This window comes from Poromitra crassiceps, assembly GCF_964638095.1.
Source record: "Poromitra crassiceps genome assembly, chromosome: 2".
Taxonomy (NCBI): domain Eukaryota; kingdom Metazoa; phylum Chordata; class Actinopteri; order Beryciformes; family Melamphaidae; genus Poromitra; species Poromitra crassiceps.
The window spans coordinates 80,260,290-80,287,217 of NC_139624.1; the positions used below are offsets into that span (position 1 = coordinate 80,260,290).

At 41.9% G+C, this 26,928-nt stretch overlaps 2 protein-coding genes across 2 annotated transcripts in view; both read right to left on the reverse strand.

The window, feature by feature from the left end:
• Positions 1-586: 586 nt before the first annotated feature.
• LOC310772464 (beta,beta-carotene 15,15'-dioxygenase-like) lies at positions 587-6,528 on the reverse strand (the record flags this gene model as incomplete). Its single annotated transcript, XM_083632287.1, has 11 exons — positions 587-741; positions 1,390-1,501; positions 2,747-2,841; positions 2,973-3,078; positions 3,176-3,433; positions 3,644-3,864; positions 4,709-4,859; positions 4,951-5,098; positions 5,818-5,947; positions 6,123-6,251; positions 6,465-6,528. The coding sequence occupies 11 exons, from the start codon at positions 6,526-6,528 to the stop codon at positions 587-589; spliced, it is 1,569 nt and encodes a 522-aa protein (XP_083488413.1).
• Positions 6,529-12,327: 5,799 nt separating this feature from the next.
• LOC310794154 (TLC domain-containing protein 4-B-like) overlaps positions 12,328-26,928 on the reverse strand; it is a 29,091-nt gene continuing 14,490 nt past the window's right edge. Inside the window, exons 3-7 of the mRNA XM_083656062.1 lie at positions 22,826-22,915; positions 21,766-21,824; positions 21,067-21,161; positions 14,108-14,181; positions 12,328-13,243 (exon numbers count right to left, since the gene is read on the reverse strand). Coding sequence (XP_083512188.1) covers positions 12,925-13,243; positions 14,108-14,181; positions 21,067-21,161; positions 21,766-21,824; positions 22,826-22,915 — 637 coding nt within the window. The 3' untranslated portion in view covers positions 12,328-12,924. The remainder of the gene's footprint in view (positions 13,244-14,107; positions 14,182-21,066; positions 21,162-21,765; positions 21,825-22,825; positions 22,916-26,928) is intronic.

The window sequence follows — 26,928 nt, forward strand, 5'->3', positions numbered from 1 at the left end:
CAGGATTTGAGGGGTGGGTAGGATTGGTGGGGGGAGGGGCAAGGAAAAGAGCGAGGGAAAAGGGGGCATAGGGTTAGGAAGGTGGGAGAGGGGTGGGTAGGATTAGTGGCTATAGGGGGATATGGGTGGTGTTTGTGGGGGGAAGCGCCGTGGTCTAAAAGGTTTGCGCTTGTTTATTCATAAATATGCTATGAAAATAATTCTTTAAAGGCAATCCCTGAAATTTCCTAGAGATGAAGCATCATCTAATACTGTAGTAAATTGATCTGTCCATGACCCCATCACACTTTTGTCTAAAAGAATAAGACTATGCTCCAATGTAATTTAAAATGTACAAATCAAATCAAGTTCTGTAGTATTAGGACATTTCGAAGTTAAATATTTGAGAAAGAACAAAGGAAGTCCAAGGCAACTCTTCAAGAATATTTTTAAAAAGCCTTTAATAAAATATGGCTTCCACCGACATGTTTCGGCCAAACTGGCCTTTCTCAAGGTGATTTGACAGAACGCCGTAGCCCTCTTTCCCCATTTTCTTCTCTTAAATATTTGAGAGTTCTGCAAAGGGATTTTTATTCTTCATATTGGACTAATTTACGTGCGGGATGAAGAATCCGTGCATGTCCTTGTGGAGCTCAGTATTCACGTATGCTCGAGCTACTTCCTTGAACGTTTTGCCATCCAGAAGCAGGATGAAGCCAGACTCCCCGGGGTTGGAGTTGATCACAGATGTTAAAACCACACCTGCAAGTGGGAGCGGAAAGGCTTCTGTGAGAATGCACAGCAGACATTGAAAATCTGTGTAAGTCCGATGTTTACAAGTTTTCTAAATCCTTTTCAGTCCCAAATACATTAAACATAACATAGTCACACAATTTCCAAAACAAACTTGTAGGAACACAAAATAATCACGTCAGGAACACCTTAGTATATTGATTTGTATCCCCTTTTCCCCAATTAATGTCTCAACTGATACAGGTCTATTGTCTTCATTAATGTGTGTGTGTGTGTCTAAATCCCTCCTTCATGGCTGAAGTGGATTTAATGACTGAAATCATTAAGGGATCTTGATGGATTTGCATGGTCATTTAACTGCAAAAGAGCAGGTGCCGGTTGCACAAAGATTTTCCTTTAAGGTGTCCATAAAATAAAATTGGTTGCACAAAACACCATTAAATATTGTGCGTACGTTTTCCTTAAAATGTTTAACCTTGAGGAGAAGATCTAAGGGTGTTTTGTGCAACCAATTTTATTTTATGGACACCTTAAAGGAAAATCATAACTTAAGGTGCTTTGTGCAACCGGCCCCTGGCATTCCTGACTAATTTGTACTGTCACTGTATAGTTTAAGAAATGCTTTCAAATGCACATACAAAAGCCACATATTCTCACCGTCATCCTCCGTCTCTCCATTGGGCCTGGGGATGAACACAGGCTCCATAGGCCAGCACTTCTCCTCACTCCACTTGATCATCTGCCTGGTTTCTGTGTCAAACTTTGCGATCTAAACAAATAGATTAAAGACCTATGTAGACAAGTATTTACCTAACTGACTTGCTGTGTAACACATCCCTTTTAGTATGTTATGTCTCCCTATATAAACTGTGATATAAGTCTTCAACCTAGACACACTTACTACATGCACAACAAAAAGTGATTTTAATGTGATTAAGGCAACGATGCGATAATGTAGGGCAGAGTCTACTGGGCTACTGGTTTCTTTCCGCCTCATTCTGTTTCTTTTGTTTGTTTTCATATCTCATCGGCTAAAGGCTGCTATCTTAATTGGCACCAAAGATTGTCTGGCCATAAATGTGCTCAGTACTTTGTACCAACGTCTTTGCATGCACACACACACACACACACACACACACACACACACACACACACACACACACACACACACACACACACACACACACACACACACACACACACACACACACGACAGTAAATCAAAGAAAGTGGCTGAACTCTGTCTTGGTTAGCTAGGTGGAATTGGGTCTGGCTAGGTCTGGCCAGGTGTTGGGTTTATGACCATCCTTATACCTCAGTACTACATAATAGCAGGAATATAAACACATCTCAGTTCAACAGTGTAAAGTTAAAAGTAGACTGACATTCATTAACATTTTGATTGAATGGGTGTAGGACCAAAATGAAGTCAGGTCATAGTGACCTTCCCAATTCATTTTATAGTCGTGATTGACTGAGTGAAGGATTTACAACAACAGTTGTTGTGAATTCCCAGCTAAATGGTTGGTTGGTAGAGTTTTGTGAAGATTTATCCGACACTATCCAATGAGAAATCTAACTGAATAAGGTTTTTCCACAGAATTCAAATTCAATGCTGACTGGCCCAACATTTTAGAGACTGGAGGTTTCATTCATTTCATTTTTGTGTTCCTCTTTGTTTCAGCGAAAGCTGCATTGAACTGTATTGAATAAGAAAGCAAATGGGTAAATAAAACACATCCATATTTTCAGCTTTTGTCTCTGTTAAAACAATTGGTAATTCTCGCTTCAGCAAACTGTTTCCCGTCTTGGTACGTCAATTGGTGCTTCTCAATTTTACTTACTACCTCTGGAAAAGTGACACAATTCTTGCAGGAATCTGTTTCCAATGTTAGCAATGGTCTGTTTCTAATATGTCTCCTTTGCCACATAACATTTATAAAGCTGTAGTGAAGCACACAGATGGATGGTCCCACCAATACTAGCAACAGTAATAAACAATCGTGAATTTCACCTGGGTTGCCACCGCAGAGTTCTCCACACAGCTCCCATAGACAAACCGGTGTCTCTTGCCATTGATGTCATAGTTGATCCTGGGTAATTCAAAAGCTGTTGGAAATACTATGACATTAGGACAAATCGTAAACCCATCAAGACACCAGGTGAGGACTATGACTTGAACAGTTGACAACTTGGATCATTGCCAAATGCCTGTTTGGTTAGTTTGGGTTTTACTGTACCTTCGCAAAGCACCTCTGCCTGGCACATGAGCTTGCCATCTTTCTCCTTCACAGCGCTGGCTGTGGTGCATTTGATCTTCACCAGGTCCTCTCCCACCTCAGTGCCCTACACACCCAGTCAAACAGCGGAAGAGCTTTAGAGGAACCGCTTCGGTTTTGTTCAGCGTTGACTTTACATTTGTTTGTACTTTCTCGAGTCTCACCTTGTCAGACTGCAAGGGAAGAGCAAATCTCCTGTAGGTCGGTTTACTGTAGCTCTCATTGTGGACTTGGATGTTTTCTTTCATCTTGTTCAGGTGGAACATCTCATAAAGGCTGTTGTCGTCGTAGGCGATTACGTCGACGACCACGTGGCCGTCGACCTCGAAGGCGTTCACGCTGTGGTAGACGATCATCGCTCCAGTGTAGTACTTTGTCTCAACCTGTTTGCCCGTCTTCCTGTCGATCAGGTGAATCAGAGTCTGTTCAAGGAATAAACATATAGTCAAACTATATATTAATGCATGAAGATATAATTAATGTCAATCCCTTGCAACCCACGCTCCATTCAGCCTTTCTACCATAACAGGTAGACTGGATTATTGCACTACGTCTCCCCAAAGAGTTGAATCGTGAAGGTCAGAGTAAATGAAACAAAAGAAAGCAAGAATACAAGGATCAGTGACAGTTACATTGTCTTCGGGGTGATATTTCAGACAGTTGGCCCAGTTGACTCCCCTCATGTACGCGGTGGCCATCTTGAGGATGTCCAGTTTGAAAGGCTGCTCGATGAAGATGAAGTAGTTGTCCGTCATGCCGAAGCTGTGGTAGTAGCTGGGGCTGAGGAGGGAGCGGCAGGGTACCGTGCATACCACCTCCACATTCTTCAGCGCAGGGCCCTCCTTGGCTTTGTCTGGTGACGAAAGAAAGAAAGAAAGAAAGAAAGAAAGAAAGAAAGAAAGAAAGAAAGAAAGAAAATATACTACTATTACATAATAATAAATGCGGTTTGACTCATGGGGTCTTGAATCTTGAAAAGACACAACTGAAAACTTGTCAAACTGTAAAGACTTATAACCAAGCAACTACTGTTACACAAGGACTTATTACTTCCTATACTGTCATATAGTTGATTCAGTGATGATGATAGTTTTTGAATTTTGCTGAACGGACAAGCCAGCAGTAACAGATAATCTTTTAGGTTCCATTTGATGATGCAATTGTGAAATTACTTTTTCTAGAGTTATTATTTGGATGTAAATTTGCATTTCTTTGTAGCAAATATGTTGAAATTTGCAGCTAGCAAAAAACATGGGTGCTCAAGATGTCTCACTCTCCGAGTAGCCTAAATGAAGAGTGACATTGATTTGTGTACTGTGTACAGTACTAATACATTGCACTCGCATCAAAGGAAGGAACCACCACCGGCAGACCCACTCACTCTGTCTAGTGGTTTCCCCTGTTCTAATCTGCATAAACTTGTTGTTTATTTTTTATTTTTTTTATTTAACCTTTATTTAACCAGGCAAGTCATTAAGAACAGATTCTTATTTACAATGGTGACCTGGCAAAAATGATATCATGTCAAAGTTGATGTTCATTCTGGTACTTGATACTGAAGTATTCCAGCTGATAGGGAGAGCACACCCTGAGGTGTCAGGACACTTTGAGGTGTCAGGACAGAGACATCCTGAGGTGACAGGACAGAGACACCCTGAGATGTCAGGACAGAGAGCTTGGCATCGCCGTTCACGTACCTGTCTCAGAAGCAGCAGGCACTTTGAACAGCGTGTATTTAGTCTTGCCCCTTTCTGCTATAGAAGTCCCAATGTTGAAGGCGTTGCCCTCCTTGTCATAGTGCGGATGGGACGTCACCACGTTGACAGAAACGTACTTAAGATAATCCACCTGAGTACAACAGATCAGAAACTCATGAGCGCTAAACATTCATCTGGATGTGTGGTGATCACGGCGAATGACAGAGATCAGAAGATATCACCTTCTCCTGAGTTTCCAGAGTCACAGGATCAATCTTGCGGATGTAGTTTGTTTCAGAAGTGGCATAATATTCGTCCCCATATTTGATGATGTTGCTCGCACCGTTGTCAGTAAAGTCAGGCACTGTGTGGTTAAGAAAGGTAATTGCCCTGAAAATGGAGGAGAATTCTTGTTAAATGATCTAGATCGATGTGGAGAGAGGAGGTCGCACACTTGTAGCCACGATGCAAAAATGTAACATTTATTGAAAGATCAACGTTTCGACCAATGCGGTCTTCATCGGGATATGATCAGACAGACTGAATGGGCAAGGGAGCAAGGGAGAGGGACACAGGTGAGAATCATTACAGGGAGGAGTGTCCACAATCAGATCCAAGGGAGGAGCTAATGACTTACAGCCCAACATGCAATAGAGAGGCAAAGTGACCGCCTACGGTACTTCCTGCTTCAGCACTGTACCAGAGATTTTTATCCGACATTTATTTTCCCATAGACATTTCGTAAAATGCTTATAAAAATAGTTTTACTTAGTCAAACCAAATGGTTCAGCTATATTTAGAATCGGGAGAGACCATAGAACATTTCACTCAGACCAAAACTTAAAAACTACATCGAAAAAATATTTTCTTTAAAGCCGATTTTTTTTTAGGTTTACGTTTTTACGTTACTTGCATTTCAATGATAAATCCCTATAAACAAAAACAATGTTAATTATATAAATTGCAGATTAATACAATACAAATACCCCAACAAAACTATAAGTGTGTAGGCTATAGAAACATGATGAAACATGATCTCATCATACATGAAGTATGATGAGATTTTGTTAATTCTGAGTAAATCAGTCAATTCTGGGTAAAGAACTTACTTGACAATGAAGCTCGTGCTTGGGTCTGGATAGGCCATTGTCCCCATTTCAGACACAACTATTCTCTTAGCAGTCATGTTCGCTTGATAGGTGTCACCTCTCAGGTATCGGCTCCTGTAGGTCACTTCACCTGCAACAGAATAAGCTCATTCATCTACAATGACACTATACAATAGACTGTTGAGTTTAGTTCAACAGTCATCAGGAAAAGTTACAATCAACTCAGAATACGGTGTCGGGCTGAAAACCACAGAACAATCGTGACCAATCAAAAGTGTAAATCATGCACCCGCATGCACTCTAACCATCTTTGAAGGTGAAGCTGTGCATGATGGCCATCCCATCAAACCAGTGGTTGTAGCTGGTTTCCCCCACTGTGAATATGCCGGGGCCATTGCGCAGCAGCGTGCCTTGTAGCCAGCTGGGAAGGTTGCCTACAGCACACAAACAAAAACAGCATTGAGACAATAACAATGATAATGATATAACAACAACAACAACAACAACAACAACAACAACAACAACAACAACAAATACAATCATAAATAAATAAAAGGAAATAAAGCTACTTTTTCTCCTCACTGCTGAAGAAATGTTTCCCTCTTGGAGATAGGCAACATTTTTATGACCCTATTATAAAGACTTACCTTGGACTTGTGCCTTGTGCGGCTCGGGCCTTTCGACAGTGTTCTTGGTGAAGTCAAAGGCCATGTCTGCAGCTGTGGAGAACCCCTGGAGCGGTCTGCTATATACTGCAGGCAAACCACTCCCCTTTATGTAATTGTCTTTCAGAGAAAGAGGGGGATTGGTCAATACGCATTATCTCATCTCTCTGGCCCTGAATTACTCTGAAATAAGTAGCCTTTCTAACCGACAAATAACACAGGCCTACTGATTTGTTTACGGATATGTATCATTGTTAGGGTGCATTCAGGGTGAATAAGATTTTTTTTTTAATTTCCGCCTTGTGGAAGCTTTCTTGCCATGAATTAAAAAAATAGCCCAACACATGATACATTTCTGTAATACTGAAGATGTTACCTAACCCTCTGAGGTGGCATGAAGGTTACATCATATTCCAAGGAGCACTGGCATGCCGTTTTGTGTGAACTGACCCAAAACACTTTTTTCCCTGTAACATTTGGGTGATTGGGACAGGACCTTTGGGCGAATGGGACAGCATGCCTTATGATTGATTTAAGCTAGTGTAAGCATATTTACTGCACAATTTAATTCATACTTTGATATAATTTCACATGCACATCTTCCTTTTCCTGTTCATCTTTATAATTAAGACTCCATGTTCATTTGTTTATTTAATGTTTAAAAATCTGTAAAAAATTCAAATAACAATCTGCCTTCCCTCACTGTCACAACAACCCCCTGCATCCCACCCCATCCCTTCTCTGATCACAAATTTAATTTAAAACACTTTGAGGTATAACAAAAACAAATCCTTAAGGTCCAAAATGCATTGAATACATTTAACTGTCATTATTGTCATTTTTAATTTTGAATAAAAAAAATTTTTTGATAAAAAATAAATAAATCTCTCTGTCATTACTTTTATGCAGCATAGCCTAGTAGTAGTAGTTGTTTCAATCAGAATACATTCAAAATTGTAATAGTATATCAGTAGCAGTAGTGTTTTATTGGAATAGTACATTTGAAACATTGAACGGTATTGCTAGCTTCAACGGTACAAACATTAATGTCCCAAGAAGTGCACAGAAGTGCAATAAAAGCAGAAGTAATAATTTTAATAGTTCCTATATTAATTGCAAACACACTTACATTTTTACAAATTAGTGTGCTAAAATTCATTGTACTTTAACAGACTTTCTTGATTCAAGTCCATTTACTGAACACAACTATCTGCTCATTTTTCCTTCAAGGGCCACAGTAGTCTGGACATTGCCATGCAGTCTATAGATCCATCCCTCATCTGTGCCCCCCTCAGTTTTATCTAGGCTACATTTTGATTGCCCTTTTCACCTTCATTTGAAACCAACAATGCTATTACAGAAAAAATTGTAAAATGAAAAGTTTGAATAAAAGGCAGTCACTCACTAAATGGAATTCAGACATGATGTAGACTTGTTTTCCCAGCAGGGGGCAGCATTGATCCTGTCCGCTCAAAAATGTATAATTCTGTCCTTGGTACTAAACCTTTTAGGGATGAATCTCAAAACTGCACTTTATAGGGCATTTTTGAGTGAAGGATTAGGAAGAATATGTATTAATTTGTGTAAACAATATATGGATCAATGGTAGCGAAATCCAAACAGTGTTTTGTCAGCTTTTTTGTTTTATTAGCTATGTCAGACTATTAGCCATGTCAAATTGTACACTTTTGGTTGTCTCCAGTCAAGTGTCAGTAGCACACACTATAAACTGGTAAGTTTTGTTTTCATGCAAACATATGGACAGATTTTCCAGTGTTGTACAGGCCTTAAATTAGAACATATCAGAATATATCAAACACAAAAATTATAAGCAAACTTTACTCTAAATATCTATTGACATTGAAAATATTCTGTCTATAATTGTTTTGATAAGAGTAAAATTAAGACAAACAAAAGTGACCTGATGCAGTACTTTCAAATGCTCTTATGTTGACATGTCCCTCCCTTGATGCTAAAGCGATTTTGATCATGTTCTTATAGCATGGGCTCACTTCATCCGATACCCAGATGTATTAAAAATAATTACATCTTCAAAATGACGACACACTTCAGGTAATTTGGCATTTATTGTAAAGAATAAATGAAAATGTAATGACCAATATTTTCTCTTCTCCAATACATTCATAAAATGGCAAGGCATACAATACAGACCCAACACTCCCCGTGCTCAAACCTCTCTGCCATAAAACATTCAGAGCAGAAATTAGATCAAAGCATTCACTGGCTAGTAATTGCACCAAGTCCTATGGCACCTACTTTGTATTATGTGTAGTTTTCTTGGATTAATAAATTAAAGACAATGGTATGCATATTACTTCACATAAGAGTCATGTTTATTTGCACTGCCCAGATTGTTATACTGTGCTGATTAGTATTCAAGTATTCCCTTACCGGATATTTCTGTGCATGGGTATTATACTAAATATCTCTGCTTTTATCATGTTCTCACAATCTCATTGTCATCATCTGTGGATTACATTAGATGGCACTAGAGATGCACAATATATCGGTAATCATATCTGTATCGTCCAATGTTAGTCATCATTTAATATCGGTATTGGTCCAATGAGCAAAATAACAGCAATGTTAATATCAGTTATTGGTATCGGCCAACATGTTTATAGTGAGAGAAAACAATGCGAATCTATGATTTATGGGCTTTTCCAAATCTTTTGGAAATAACGACACACACAACTTTTTCAAATTCACAGTGTTTACATGTGTTTTTCCCAAATGTGATGATCATAGAAACTTGTTTCTATACAGATCACATCGACATCAGTAAATATCGGTTATCGGCCATAACAGCAATGTTAATATCAGTTACCGGTATCGGCCAAAATGTTCATAACGGTGCATCCCTAGGGGGCACAGTACAAGAATACATTAATGTAAACATTATGTACATGTACCCATAAAAGAAAAGAAAACAAACAAAATACATCTTATACATGTATGCTATTTTGTTTACAGTGCAATCCCCATGCAATACCACATGCAGTTATAGAGAGTGCATGAAGAAGACCATATTCCATGCATAACCTTGCACATCTGTTTCTACCAGAAGTGTCATACATGGTCTTTCTATGAAACACTGACAGGTGTCACATCCACTGGCATTATACCCCGACTCTTTCATCTAAGATACAGGTCTGTATAGTGATAGCACCTAGATGGCATCCACCCAGTTGCCACGTCTATCCTGTTCCAAATACATTGTCACCAGTGAGTGTAACTGAAAGGAGTCTTTCACACTTGTACCAAGCCAAACTGAACTGTGTCCGTTTAGTTAGCCACAGCATGTGGAAACTGTAATGTGAAAATAATTGATCGGTTGCAGGTTGGCACTCGTGTGAAAATGCTCACGGAAACGCATTAAAACGCATTAGGACACGGTCATTCTGTGACGCCATGTTGGCATTTCACAATAGCCTTCCTACGTACTGGCACAGTTACCCACATTAAGCTTTGACATGTTAAAATTACAATGCTAACGAAACACAAAGTTAAACTAAAACTTCCCTCCTGAACAAGCAACTTGGCTTTTGTAATTGTTATCCTTTTCAAACAAAGGCCTCATAATCACATTAAACAGGCAGGCACCAGAAATGGAAAACACACAACAAAATGCACATTAAAAACAGCACATTTTGTCAGTATTGTGAGGAGTTAGCTGTAGCAAAAATATTTACTGTGCAATCAAAACTCGTTTTAAAAAGGCAACAAAGCTCAAAAAGAAATGCTTAACATGGCAAGGCCTACCTTAAAGACTGGAGTTTCCCCTTTCTGTCTCACAAACCATCTGAAATAAGCTTTTGATGTATAGAATAAATACAGATACAACTACACTAATTCAAGTACTGTACATGTTTATGAAACCAGCTTGTGTCATAAATTGATTTGAACAGTTAATTTTGTTTAAAACGTTTGAACGAAATTGTTCCAATGCTCAGTGTATTCTGTGTTGTTCAATACTAAAACTGCTTAGACAGACTGATGTACTGTATATATAAAAAAAAGTTCCCAAGTCGTATATAATGAATTATCCATCTGATGAATCAATAACATACACATGGACAGCAGAGTGGTGGTAGCATGGTGTATTACACATGATGCAAAGACTCTTTGCATCACACTGCTACAAAACATGTCTTTTACCATCGGAAAGATTAAATGTTTTGAGAAAAAGTTCAATATCAAATAGATTCCTAGCATGTACTAAAATCAGTTTGCTGACAAAAATGTCAAATCCCTTCATAGAAAACACAAATGTCTGAAGAAAGTAGCAGCATGCAGCTTGTTGGCAAATGTCGTACAGCGATAAAGTTACCACTGTACGACATTTGCATTTAGAGTGTGCGCCCCAAAAAAGGCATCATATATAGTATGTGTGTATATGACAAAGTTAATACAACATCCGCATCAGGCCTAATAATAGATGATCGATAGAAGAATGTCAGAATCCTGCTAACACCTCCCACTGTAATGTTTTGGTACAGATGTCGGATCTGAAGCGGTCACCCTTCAATCTGGGTTATTTAGCTTTTATTTTTGCTTCCCCACAAATGGATACAATTTGGGTCTATGATGCTGACAGTCAGCACGGTTTCACCCCAGATTAAAAAACCTAATGCCACCCACCTCCCACTAAAACAGCAAGTCAACAACATATCTTTGTGTATGCAATGTGATATTTTGTGACTTCTACAGTCATTGGGTGAAATCCCAGGTTGTAAAAAAAAAAAAAAAAACTGATGTAAACTGTCTAAACCAGAGGTTCTCAAATGTTTTTCAGCCAAGGACCCCTTACAAGATAGAAAATATACCGGGGACCCCCTCATTCTGATTTGTGATTTTGGGCTAAGCTTAATTGTTTCCATGGTAACGTGCTTGACTTTTAATTTGATAGGTTTGTTATTAGAATGTAATCCATGAACCATTTTAGATTTAAAGCATAAACTATTTTCATTGAACTATGAAGATTTTGCAAAAAAATATATATATATATATTTTTTTATTACATTACATTTACATTACGTCATTTAGCAGACGCTTTTGTTTTGTCCAAAGCGACTTACAATATCACAATTTGTCAACAGTCCAGAAAACCACTATGCAACACAATCAATGACAGCCAAGATATTTTGATAGACTAGCACCATGTAGGAAGTAGTTTGAGAAGGAATAAGTAACATGTAGCATTTTCTTTTTAATTATTAAAAAAAAAAAAAAAAAAAATTAACTTGAAAACTTTTCGCGGACCCCCTGGCAAAGTGCCACGGACCCCTAGGGGTCCGCGGACCCCCATTTGAGAACCACTGGTCTAAACTGCCTCAGCATTTATTTGAGCAGAACGAGTGCTTCTCCTCGCATGACTCTTCTCAGTGTACAACAGCAGCATTGACATTCAGTTTCCCTCTCGAGCAGGTGGGCACACCGCTGGCTCAGCAGCATCCTAAGGTACAGTATGCCAGCCAATAGCACACCTGTTGATTAAAACCATCTCTTTAATCGTGTGAATCCTTAAAAACCCATTTGCCTGGACCCCAGCAAGATGAAAGGAAAATAAACTATACATACAATTTTCCAATGCTCTACTTCATTCAAGTTGACCATTTAATGCCACGGAGGCCGGGACACGTACGATGCCCCTCTTTAGTGACTGTCGGTGGGCGATGATGAAGCAATGTATTTCAGTCATGCTTCTTCCTCTCTGAGACTGTGCTTGACGTCATCCAATCCTGTCTCAGTCCACTCCCTGGCAATGAGCTCATGATCCACTGAGGAAAATGAGGTGCAGTAGCCTTCTCCCTCAAAAGGCCATTTGGATTTGATGGCACTGACCATCAGCCTACTGAGGAATCACCCAGTACCTTTGAGGTCCCCTTCAAATCTTTGCTATGTCATCAGCTTGAACTCATGTTTCGTCAGGGATTCAGGCAGCATTAAGAATACGAATAGAAAACTTCATCAAAGCGAGAGGTCCATAAAGTTATCTCAGGAAGTGTGTTAAGGATGACAAAGAACGGTAAACCTTTTTGACCATTTCTGTTTGGGATGACAGTCCATTGTCCCAGACTGACCTCTTATTTCGACTCGTGGTGCATTGTTCAAGAGAAGAAAAACAATTGGCCACGTACACAGAGTATTGCTATGAGGCCATTTCATGGATTCGAGATGGCCGGGTTAATGGTCCATCAGGTCGCATCTCAGTGCACTGCTCCTGCTTTTCAGAAGAAGAAGAAAATCCCTCATTATCCTCAGTCCTTTAACATAGTACTTCCCCCAATTTTGGCTGCCACCGAAGCGGCCTGGCAGGTAAGGGTGGAGTCGACTGGTCCGGGGTCCACTGTTGCACTGGGAGCGACATCTCCTTGGCTCTGTTGAGGTGTTTCTTCACCACTGACGTCCCCTGGCTCTCTTAATCCGTCTTCCCGTTCTCCTGGGGTGCATCTGCTTTGCTTCGCCGTGCAGAGCGCAGCACCCTGTAGCAGCCGCGGGCGATCTTGTGCATCCACATAACGTTCATGATATCCAAGCAGATGCTGGCGCTGATCCAGGCTACACGGCCACCCCAGGGCACCAGGTAGAAGGCCTCGGTGCCGTAGACGGTGTACATGCGGCTGTAGTAGACCGGCATGACACCGATGCGAACCACGAAAAAGACGGCCGCCATGGCGACGCCGTTAGCCATGTTGGGTCGGGAGGACTTGGGGTAACCCAGTACCTCAAAGAACCAGCTGAAACACAACGCAGAGTCAAGACAACAGAGCAGAGAAGGAAGAATGGACCTGGAATGAATTCACAAGAAACCAGCTGACACACATCAGGACATACAGTAGTTTCTGTTTGTGATGGCAAATTAAATTCATTTTTGGTAAACTAGGCAGAGTTGCATTGACACAGCTGTTTGATGCAGCTGGCAATAAATGTATATCGACAAGTCGTTGCAGTGACAAAGATCTTCTAATATAAGCGAATGGGACAAAAAGTCACTGTCAATTTGCTTTGAAGCCTTGGCTACATGGCTATTTTCTTAAGAATTCTATTAAGAACTTATAAGAATTACAAACTTGAATTCAGATAAACCGGTTTAAACCTCAACTCATCTTGTAGAACCAGCTGAAACACATAGTGACAGTGACTCATGATTGACTCGTCTGCTCAAATCTTTTCATCCACCTGTGACACAGAATGAGGGCAAATAGTCACGTCATCTATTTGCTCTTTAGCTGGCTTTGAGTCACATCTCATTGATTCTCATGAACACAGAAACCACTCAGCATAATGCTGCAATAGTCTGTTTTGCAAAGCACCACTTGAGGGAACCTCACAATAAGGGGCGTACACTGCATATTACACAATATGCAAAAAGGTTGCATATGCTTTTTGGCCATAGATGTAACAGTGACTCAAATCAAAACATGTAACATATCATCAAACCTTTGCTCATAAGATTTGGCTTTCTAAACTGGAAATTACCTACTTGAATTCAGAGTGTAAAAGAAACATACAAAAAAGAAGACAACATGGGTGAGCAAAACATCAATTGACCCAAACCCTGACTAGGACGCCCGCCCGGGTCATGGTATGGAGGTACGTACCGCTGGTTCACACATGGAGTGGAAAACTCGGCAAGCAGACGGAAGTTAGCAAAATAAGGCAACATTCCTTGGCCCTGGAAGAACAAGGTGAGAACAGGAAGACAACGAAACAGGAAAGGGACAAAAACAAGACACAGAGAGTCACTTGGGTCGGGAGTGGGTGTGACTAGCATGAAGCCTCATCTGACCCGCGGAGGAACATGGACACAAATACAGATCAGTATCTCAGGAGGAACATGGACACAAATACAGATCAGTATCTCAGGAAGAACGAGTTAGTTTCACACACCAGCCCATAAATCATCACAGGTCGTGGGAGATTTGCCCGCGTAATCGCAGGGCTTCTGAGGACATGACCTTATGATGGTTCATATTTTGTCATGCAGTTCAGAAGATGAAGGAGACTTTTGGGGTGGGGGGGAAATCAAGTCTAAAATTAGATGAAGTCCTCGCCGAATATAGGCCTGCTCCTTTCAGATCTAACAAAAGAGGCTACTCCTTCAGGGCACAGAATTATTCATTCAAGTTTCACAGGCCAAATTTAGACTGCACCCTCTCATTTCATTTGCTAATGATCCACTGGCATGTCATTTACTGACATCAAGAAATTCAACTGACTTCATGAAAAGAGCACAAAAAGAATTTGTGAACTAGATATAACAGTAGATATTCAGATTACAATTCTTTCCATTTAAAATGCTATGCACAACATTTTAAAAGTGGGTTAAAAAATAGCCACATACTTAAGAGGCTTTCTTGGAACAAAATTTGTGATGGATGGCAAATTTTGTGGTTGATGAATTAACCAGCGGCCCTAAAGAAACTCCAAATGTCAAAATGGCAATGCCCATATCAGTTTTTATATAGTAAAAGTGAAGTGTATTCTCAATCTCATCAACACCCAAAACAACACAGAAAGAACATACACCAAGACAATACATCTCCGACATCCAGCAAAAGATACTAAGCAACATAGCACAGCCTTGGGTACACACACAACCAGCCAGAGCCAGCCACTACTTGAAGGAGCAATATAGCCATGCAGATTAGAAAGCGTTCAGTTCAACTTCCATACATGTCATTGCTTAGCAGACCAGGGCTTGGTTTCCACAGTTTCTTAGCTATGACATCATCTTCAAAGTCAAATTGACCCCATCTGAAGATGAGGTAAAAAAACCAAAATGTTTTCCCGTTTTCTTTTCAATATTGTGTTCATAGGGCTTTTCAGGCCTCATTGAGGTGACATCTGTGGTGAAAATAAAGTTTAGATCCCTTCTTTGACAGAATCAAGATGATGTCAACACCAGGAAGCTTTCAGGAAACAGCCACGATCACTTTGATGACCTGGCCAGAATCAACTGAGAGTGTTGTGTCTCACACACACACACACACACACACACACACACACACACACACACACACACACACACACACACACACACACACACACACACACACACACACACACACACACACACACAGCAGAGGTGATCTACTCATCTCTGACAAGGACAGATGCTGAAGAAAGGGACTTACCTTCAGGGCTGAAACAAAAGCTGGTCAGTGAAACATACTTACTAGGTGATACAGACAGGGTGCATCTGGGTTTTTTTTTTTTATATACCACGATATATATGAACTTTTCACCTAGCATGAGCATGCTAGTACCTCTAGGAACTGGTAAGTCCATACTGTGACTGGGCATCATATCTGCTCAGTGCAGCGCAACAGCAATAACAGCAGACAAGACAGGAATGAAGGGAGTCCCCATCTAGATCAAGACCTGCTCTGGCTTTCTAAATGACACACAACCCTTTTGGTAGTTTTTGCATGAACGGGGATGACACAACCCAACTTGATTTTGGTAACTTTTGCATGAAGGGTTTGAAGAGGGATCTGTTTATGTTAAAGTCATAGCGGAGGACACAGAGACAGACAGACAGAGATATTAGAAGAAAATAAAGATGCCACCCCAGTTGGAAGCAAATAGGAAGCAACACTGACAACACTGAGAGTAGAGCATGCATCCAATATTCACACAGCAGTCCCTTGGGTTAACCTCTATTTTGATTGTCACTTTGAAATAGCTATACACATTTATTATGCTATTTCATCTTTCATAAAATGACTTGAAGACTCTACTCAAGACACTACTACATACTGCTAAACATGCCAACAGGCTCACAAATTAAAACTTTATTTTTTTAAGTTTAACTAGGCCTGACTCCTATTAAGAAAGATCTTCCCAGCTCCCACATCCTCATGAGATTCAAAAGTTGTTGCCTAATCGACCATGAACACTTCAACATAAACACGCTCAACACATTAACTAATAAGACTTTGACAAAATACGACAAATTAACTGGGTACAAAAAAAGAAAAGAAAAAGAAGCCATCTTTAAGTCGCACTAAATCATCGTTCAAAAAGTTGGGAAAATGTAGTTGCTTTTACTACAAATGGGCAACTAGTCAGATAGTTTCCCTATGGCATTTGACTAATTTATTTGATCCCACACGTATGTCAGGCCTGGTCTGAAGAAACAGTTATGAGTGTCCAGTAACAGTATGGCCTACTTCATCTCATTTATCTCATGATTTTACTAAAATCATTTAAGTAAAGTCATTTTAGAGACAGAAGCTTGCTTTGTTTCTCCAGTTGAAAGGCTGGATTGTTATTTTTTATTCCATTATGTGACACAGAATTGATCTTACTATTACTGTGTAAACAGACGGAAACCTAGAAATAACCGCCTTGCGGTTGTATACCTCCGCCGACAAGTCAAGTTGCAGTCTACAGTCATATCTGTCCAGAGTGACTCATACAAGCACAAATACCTTGAAGCCCACTGCACAGTGGTGTGGCCATTCAGCCTTATGGCACTTTAGGCAATGTTTGGGGGTACCTCAACAACACGGCTAATCATTTTCAACATGGAAAATGGTCCTACCCATAACCCTAAACCACCCACATCCCCTATCTCTAGCTACGGCCCCTTTTCCACAGCCCTGTCCCCTTACTCATTACACTGTCATCTGACCACCCACATCCCCCAACCCACTCCTCGAATCCAGACTCTCTACGATCTTCCTTTCCCTAGCTATGGCCCCTTTTCCCTAGCCCCGCCCCTTTCATCTCCACACCCCCTAGCCACTCCCCTACGATCTTCCTTTCCCTAGTTATGGCCCCTTTTCCCTAGCCCTGCCCCTTTCCATCTCCACACCCCCTAGCCACTCCCCTACGATCTTCCTTTCCCTAGTTATGGCCCCTTTTCCCTAGCCCCGCCCCTTTCATCTCCACACCCCCTAGCCACTCCCCTACGATCTTCCTTTCCCTAGTTATGGCCCCTTTTCCCTAGCCCTGCCCCTTTCCATCTCCACACCCCCTAGCCACTCCCCTACGATCTTCCTTTCCCTAGTTATGGCCCCTTTTCCCTAGCCCCGCCCCTTTCCATCCCCACACCCCCTAGCCACTCCCCTACGACCTTCCTATCCTTAGCTATGGCCTATTTTACCTACCCCCCCCTTCCTTGATGGATCACAGTGACCTTGAACTTTGACCACCAAAATCTAATCAGTTCATCCTTGAGTCCAACTGGATGTTTGAGCCAAATTAGAAGAAATTGCCTGAAGGCGTCCTTGAGATGATATGTTAACAAGCATGGACCGGATGGTTGTGAGGTCACAGTGACCTTGAACTTTGATCTTTGACCAAATGACCACCCAAATCTAATCAGTTCATCCTTGAGTCCAAGTGGATTTTTGAGCCAAATTGGAAGACATTCCGTCAAGGTATTCCAGAGATATCGCTTTAACGAGCATGAAATGGACAGTCATGAGGTCACAGTGACCTTGAACTTTGACCTTTGACCACCCAAATCTAATCAGTTCATCCTTAAGTCCAAGTGGATGTTTGAGCCAAATTGGAAGAAATTCCGTCAAGGGATTCCTGAGATATCACTTTAACGAGCATGAAATGGGCAGTCATGAGGTCACAGTGACCTTGAACTTTGACCACCAAAATCTAATCAGTTCATCCTTGAGTCCAAGTGGACATTTGAGACAAATTTTAAGAAATTCCATCAAGGCATTCCTGAGATATCGAGTTAACGACCATGAAACTGGCATTCGTGAGGTCACAGTGACCTTGAACTTCGACCACCAAAATCGAATCCGTTCATTTGAGCCAAATGTGAAGAAATTCCGCCAAAGCGTTCCTGAGATATCGCGTTAACAAGCATCGGATGTACAGTACGTACCGGTACATAATCCCTCCGGCCACGGCTATCACTGGCGGAGGCATAAAAAAGCACATGGAATGTGATTTTCCCCGTTAACACTGCAATGAAGACAGACCAAAAAGATGCAAAAATTATGTGTGCCACATTTGGAGGAAAATAATTATGCAAATCCAGCCAGTGACAGGAGAGAAGGCAGTGGTAAGACAGGGAGAGATGTGAATCTGGACTGCCCCACAGCGATTAAACAACACACGGTTCTGAACAAACATCCACAGTGCTTTACTGCTTTTTACCCACGATTAATTTGCCAATGGCAATGTTTCATATAAAATATAATTCTTGATATACCAGAGCTGTGGAGCGTGTTTATTTTTTATTTTTTATCCAAGAATAGTTTAGGAAGTATGTTGGAGCTCAAATGGAGAGTTAAGCAAAGCACACTGTATGCCTCTTTATTCTTTTTGTACATACAAAATAGAGACATGTATTCTTAAGCATTTATCGCAGGGGAACAAAGTTAATCCACATCCACAAGTAGGCCTAACTCAAATAAAATGCTTACAGAGGAGGAGCCAAATAAGAGACATTCTATGTCTTGAGGTACACTCAATACGGCAGTAGACAGAGGGCCTGTCTCTTTGGTTATGAACTTTAGCATCTTGCGATGGTGTGGATGACAGTATGTGAATGGCTCCGTCTGGGCCCACACGCAGCAAGGAGCCACAGGAAAGAGTGTAAAGAGAGAGAGGAGGCACAACTAGGCTCTGGCACAACAGATAGGCGGAAGGTAGATAGACAGGTAGGTAATTAATAGAAAGGTTAAAAGTTCTTGTTGGCATGCACAATAATAACAAGAAAGATGGACCCCTCTCAATAACAACTCCAGAGCTTTTCAGAAATGTAAGCATGCACACAGTTGTTACAGCTCAGCATTCAGCTCAGCTCAGAGAAGCTCATCAGATTCACACAACACTGAGGGGGGCGTGTCAGTAAAACAAACAAAAAAGCACAGAAATTGTAAGGGCAGGTTGAAAGCGGGGGGAGGGGGAGGGGCAACGGCCATTGCCATCATTGAGCATTCCATGCAAAAAATACCATAGTCATTCATTTCCATGATTCTGCAACAGAACCTGGCGACCTAGAGGGTTACAGATGCTTGGAACCAAGAGTGAACAGCAGTGCCCCTTAATGCTGGGCATCTATCCACATCGAGATGACAGCCAACTGACCAATGCTGGCAGTGACCAATAAGCTAATGAGTACTGGCATGTTCGATGACTTGCCCGGGTAAGTCGAACCCACACAACAACTTTGATACCTGATAATAACAACCCTAAGAGCCAGGTAAAACTGCTCTACTCAGTCTGAAAGTTCAGTTCATGCCCTCTGCCATGTCCAGGTGTCTGCTCTTGATGGCATTTTTAAAGTAACGTGTGTGGAAGAGGTATCATGTTTACGGGGAAAGTGTGGTAATATAAGGTGATACTGACCTACATACTGACAACCTCTCATTAACTTGGGTCATTCTCACTGTCGGCGTAAATAAGACGTGTTGTTTGGTAAGACGGTTAGAACTGAATGAAATGTCAAACCAAATCAAACTATCTCTGTTGAGATTGAATCATTATAGATAATGCACCAGCAATCCAAATGACAGTTTTTTCAACTTCAACAAATCTCTCAAAAAACATGGTAAACTAGAACGACCGCACCGCAGATATATGCCTTCGCCAGCAAGTGAGCAGTCGACATGCATGTCTGTCCATGTGTCCAGACTTTGACGTTTGAGCCAAATGTGAAGAAATTTCATGAAGGTGTTCCTGAGATATCGCATTAACGAGCATGAAACGAGAGGTCGTGAGGTCACAGTGACCTTGAACTTTGACTTTTGACCACCAAAATCTAATCAGTTCATCCTTGAGTCCAAGCGGACGTTTGAGGCAAATTAGAATAAATTCCATCAGTGCATTCCTGAGATATTGCGTTAACGAGCTTTAAAATGGCGTTTGAGAGGTCACAGTGAACTTGACCTTTGACCACCAAAATCTAATCAGTTCATCCTTGCGTCCAAGTCGACGTTTGAGCCAAATCTGAAGACATTCCGTGAAGCCGTTCCTGAGTTATCGCGTTAACGAACTTGGGAATGGCGTTCGTGAGGTCACAGTGACCTTGAAAGTTGACCTTTGACCACCAAAATCTAATCAGTCCATCCTTGAGTCCAAGTCGATGTTTGAGGCAAATTTGATGAACTTCCATCAAGGCGTTCCTCAGATATCGCGTTAACGAACATCGGTCGGACGTACGGACAACCCGAATCCATAATGCCTCCGGCCTGGCTATCGCCGGCGGAGGCATAAAAATCTAACCACATGATGAATGTAATGTATAAATGTATGGATTTTAGAGACATCTAGAAGCTTTCCTTCTCAGGCCTCTCCTCTCTGGAAATACCCAGTGTAACAGACGGTGTAATTGAAGGTATCGGCATATAAGGTTAGCAGATACAGATGATTATGACCCCTCTCTGGGCATATAGAGTACACCTCCATGTAAGAGCCTTTCATCATTGAGATACAACAGTGGGGTAGTGATGATGGACACCTCAGTGGCTGGCTGATAAACCAGTTTAGCACCCAGCTTCACAGGACAGAGCTGTTCACCCTTGGTTGTCTCTTTCCCATCTTGCCTGCACGTTCTGCTATTGGTCAATAGGGAACTCACCAGTACATAGTAGTAAGCATACAACGCTGCCAGATGGTGAACTACAAAAAACTTGTCGCCTATCGCCTTCCAATAGTAAAATATTAGCAGCAGATCTGGAAAAAGGAAAGAAGGAAAGGAAAACAACAGGGGAAAGAGAAAGAACATGTAAAAGGTGGACTGTGCAATCAAAATATTCTCAGACATGTAAATGACTTTGACCACCCAATAAAATGAATAGACACTGATGATAAAACTTCATGGTACAGACAGACCACCTCTCTCTTAAATAAGACAGAGTATGGTGATGGATTTCTAGGCCTATCTTTGTAATCAACTCTAAAATAGTTTAAAGTATTTTTCCACACTGCATACTGGAAGCATACTCCTATTCAATGGGTGTGACAGTGAATCCAGTTAGTTACAATGTAGAGCTGAAGTTTGAAGCTGACATTTTGTTGCAAAAAAAATCTTATTCTTATGTCTTCTGAGTTTGATATGAAATATCCAAACAGCCTCATCTCATGTGTGACAGCTCATCTGACCAAGAGAGAATGTGACCTGAGGACGTCACACTCACTGGTTCTCTTGGGTAGGTTCAAATTGCATTTTAAATTGCATCCTCCAGTTTTCTTGTTCCCATCAAACCTCATGAGAATGACTTATTTTCTTTTTGTCTCACCTAATCAACAGTATATGGAAACTTTAGGTTTCTCTCACCAGATATGAGGTAGCCTGTTGTGATGGCAACATTGATCTTCACCAGTGTGGGATCCCCCCTGTTAACATAAAAGCACATAGAATTTGGTTGTGTTTGCGTGATGACATTTAAAATTACTGCATAATTTTATTTATTTAAATGAACTCCAGTAAATGCATCAGAATTGTATTTGGTCTTGATTGGCTTCCCTTCCTAAACAAGTACTGAAATCCTGAAAAATACAATCAGGCCAGTTTGCAGCAGCCTCCACTCAGGTTAATAGAGGACCTGTTAATAGAGCACCTAGTTAATAGAGGACCTGTTGTTGTCAGCCAATCAGGTTCCAGTATTCTGTGAGGATACATGTAGGTAAGCCCCGTTCAAAACAGTTTCCTATTTCAGAAATAGTGAACTGTATAGTGTTCACTTTTTTGTTTTTACTAGTGTCTGAATTCTCAACTGTTAATTTAATTCACTATATAGTCCACTATAAAATACCCATAATGCACTGCAATTTGTAGTGAACACCAAAAAAAATTCTCACATATACCACAATGCAATGTGGTCGTGTTTACTATCGGAGAAGAAGAGTCAGGAAACATTAATGTCCAAAACTCGTTTGATCGTTCCCCATACAGTTCACTATTATGATAAACACTACATGGATAATAGTGAGTGAATGAGTTCCGAACAGGACTAGTCTTCACATTCATTTGATAATTACTGCAGCTGCTTTACCTAAACTAGCAATTCCTGTGGCTCAAAGGTCAAATTCAAATCAAATTATAGTTCATTCAACATTACGCTTTGTATAGGTTTTTCAGTTTTCATATTTAAAGCGCTACCAAACATGGACTGGATTTGCCATTTCTGTGAAATTTAACTCACAGCACCTCCAGAAATATGACGCTGGCTAAGGTACTTAAATGCTGACACAGCAGGCAATAATGTGTGAGTGTGTGACGGTTGGGCCTTTTCTGACAAAACAAAAAACAACAACAACAACAACAGGCATCACCAGTCTGCCTTTGTGGAAAATAAAGGTTAAAATTAAGAGGTGATTCACAGACGAGCTCTCACCAGACTGGGTCTCCATTGACGTTGTCATCAAATAACAAGATGTAGAGACAAAAGATTCCAACCAGCAGTGCGTGAAACGTTGACACCGTCCTGAAACACACACACACACACACACACACACACACACACACACACACACACACACACACACGAGATGATCTACCGGTACTCATCTCTGACAAGGACAGATGCTGAAAAATGTCAGTTGTATACTGTTGAATGAGTAAGACAAAGGAATAAATGCATATTTGTCTTTATTTGTGAAGAGTGTCTACTCTCTCTTGAATCAAAGATACCGTACAGAGTGCTGAGTTGTTAGTACCTGCAGTCAATCAGCTGATTGGCTGTCAGGACTGCACACAGATTCAGACCAATTAGACGAAGAGATTAAACACTACTGAAAGGTCAGGCAGAAAGACCGACAGTCCCAGTCAGCCATTCAAGCAATTAAGACAGTCGCACAGTTCTTGGCAGTCAGTCAGTAAGACAGTATGACAGCCAGACAGGACTTGGCATTGAGTAAGTCAAACTGGCAGTCAGACAGTTTGTTAGATGGACTAGCAGTCTGTTCAAATACAATCTCTGAAGTCCTGCGGCCAAACAGAGAGATCCAGCACAGCCTGGATCATCCCCATTAATCACTCATTTTAATTTCCATTTGTATTTGCTTCTAAACCACGTGACCATTTCAATCTCACAAATGCTCCTGTGGGGCGTCTGTCTGGGTGTAGAGGTAAAAGCACCCGCCTACCACTGCGGGGACCGGGTTCAAATCCCAGTAGTGGTACTTCCTGCTTGGTCAGATGTTCCTACAGACACAATTGGCCATGTCTGCGGGTGGGAAGCCAGTGTGGGGTATGAGTCCTGGTCGCTGCACTAGTGCCTCCTCAGTCAGTCAGTCAGGGCACTTTGTTCGGGGGAGGGGAACTGGGGGAACCACGTGATCCTCCCATGCGCTATGCCCTGCCAGTGAAACTCCTCGCTGTCAGCTAAAAAGAAGTGGCTGATGACTGCACATGTATCGGAGGAAGCATGCGCTAGTTGGCTCTCCCCAGATCGGGGAGAAAAAAACTTGATCAAAAACAGAAACAATGCTCCTATGAGTAAAAAGTGAATATTGGAGCAAAAGAAAATTAGCACTTGACAAGAGTGGGTCCAGGGTTAGACGCCTCTGACAGCTCATCTCTAACTGGACATCCCTAATGAACTCTGCTCAATAGCTTTCACCATTCAGATCAAAGACTGCATGTCTCTGTCAGCAACTTGCACAAACAGAAACACAAAGACTGCTTTTCTGTTCCGAACCCAGCAGCAGTTCCAGCCAGAATCTGTGTTCCCATAACAAATCAATAGATAAAACTGACTACATCTGTTGTTGTGTTATCAACAGCCCAATTTATCTGCATGGGACAGCCTGTCCATTTGACATCTGGAAAATGGTCTGATTCACATTCACATTCATGAAATAACTATAACACTTTTATACACAGTAACTATGGTGCAAAGTACATCACAGGTTTTTGTTGTGTGGTGAAGTGACAAGATGGCTGGTAGTAACTTTGTTGGTGAAAATATGACTGATAAGAGAGATATATAGGGATATTTTTCCTTTGGCAAAAATAGGATGGCACACGACAAAATCCCTACAAAGGTTCAGTGCACACTTGCGGGGGACATGTTTATCTATTAGCTTATTTTAATTGTGTTAGCAGTGTGAATTGTCTCCTACACAGGATGGACCTAGCCTGGTTAAACCCATCCCCCACGTGACCTGCTCTCAGACCTGTTCTCAGTCACTAGGTGACTGGGAACTGAGAGAGCAGGTCACGTGGGGGCTGGGTTTACCTAGGCTAGGATGGACCTGGATAAGCAGCATACCATAGTAGTCCTGAGTCGTGTGTGTGTGTGTGTGTGTGTGTGTGTGTGTGTGTGTGTGTGTGTGTGTGTGTGTGTGTGCGTGTGCGTGTGCGTGTGTGAAAAAGAAGGCATAACTCCAAGTGGCAAACTCTGGTGCTGAAAAATGAAGCCAAGTGTCAAAAACTGGAGTTCCTTGAATGGCCATTTGAGGTTGGCTCCAAAAGCAAGTCAATCCCCATAGACTACCATGTTAAAATGACCGAAATTACAGCAGAAATAAACATGTTTTCAGCCTGGTACCAAAGAAAAATAAAAAAATAAAAGGTTTTGGTCTCTAGGCCAGTGGTTCCCAAAGTGGGGTCCGGGGACCCCCAGGGGTCCTTGAGGGCGTTCCAGGGGGTCGCCAGCAAAAAGGAGAATAATGTATTTTCACTATAATTCCATCCATATGTAACACAATAACAGAATATATGACTATTTCAAGATTCAAGATTTTTATTGTCACTCCGTAGTACAAGTATCACGTGTGAAATTCTTGTGCTGTGAACTCCGTTTACAACATAGTACAAATATAACAGGGCATATGAGTGCAAAAACAACAAGAGGCACAACAAGCAATAAGGCAGTAGAGTGATAAGACAAGTCAGAGACAGTGGTATATTCACTGCACATAGGTGCACATGTCATGTGCATACTTTGGACGTACTTAAACATTTTAAATTTGACGTATTTGACGTACAGGTGCAAATAGCATATACCTAATTAAACATACAATTAAACATTAGACATACATAATGGTAGCATCTACAGTGCGGTACAGTACAGCTACTACACTATTTGTGTATGTGTTAAGGAGTCTCGTGGCCTGCGGGAAGAAACTGTCCCTCAAGCGATTTGTGCGTGCTTTTGGGACCCTGTATCTTCTCCCTGAGGGTAATAGGGAGAACAGGGTGTTGTGGGGATGGTTTGTGTCTTTGATGATCTTCAGGGACCTCCTGAGGCACCGCTGGTTATATAGTTCCTGCAGTTCTGGCAGCTCACATCCTGTTACGTGCTGGGCCGCGCGTCTCACTCTTTGTAGCGCCCTGCGGTCCATGGTGGTACAGTTCCCGTACCAGGTGGTGAAGCAGCCAGTCAGCAGGCTTTCAATGGTGCCTCTGTAGAAGTCCCTAAGGATTTCTGGCCTTATCCCAAATTTCTTTAGGCGCCTGAGTCCGTGTAGTCGCTGTTGGGCCTTTTTGACAACAGTGGCGGTGTGACCGGCCCATGTCAGGTCCTGGTGGATGTTGACTCCCAGGTACTTGAAGCTGTCCACCCTTTCCACCACTGTGCCGTTGATGGTGATTGGGGGGTGTGCACCCCCCCCCCCCTCCTGTAGTCTACAATGATCTCCTTGGTCTTGGAGACGTTCAGAGAGAGGTGGTTGTCCTGGCACCACTGTTCTAGGGCCTTCACCTCCTCTCTGTAGGCCGTCTCGTCGCCCCTGGAGATCAGCTCCACGACTGCTGTGTCGTCTGCAAACTTCGCGATGGTGTTAGAGATTTGAGTCGCCACGCAGTCGTGGGTGTAGAGGTCGTACCAGAAAGGGCTGGAGACGCATCCCTGGGGCGCTCCTATGCTGATGGTCAGTGGGGAGGAGGTGAGGTTGCCCACTCTCACCACCTGGCGGCGGTCTGTCAGAAAGTCCAGGATCCAGTCACACATTGCTGTGTTTAGTCCCAGGACCTTGAGCTTGCTTACCAGCCTGGAGGGTACTATGGTGTTGAATGCTGAGCTGTAGTCCACGAACAGCATTCTCACATAGGTGTCCTTCCCCTCCAGGTGTGAGAGGGCAGTGTGGAGTACGTGTGCTATTGCATCCGCCGTGCTCCTGTTGGGGCGGTATGCAAATTGGAGCGGGTCGTGGTCCGGGGGGAGTGTGGGGCGGATCTGTGATATGACCAGCTTTTCAAAGCACTTGCTGGCTATGGGCGTGAGGGCTATTGGGCGCCAGTCGTTTAGGCTGGTCACTTTCTGCTGTTTGGGGATGGGGATGATTGTTGCCGCTTTGAAGCAGGAGGGAACTTGCCGGAGGGAGAGGGACTGGTTGAAAATGTCTGTGTATACGCCTGCCAGCTGGTGGGCGCAGGCCTTAAGGAGAGGCGTAGGAGGGGAGGTGGGGAGGAGAGGAGAGGGGGAGGAAAAAAAAAGAAAAAAAAACTCTTGTAACGGGACAAGCCCCGTCTTTTATTGTCACACGAACACCA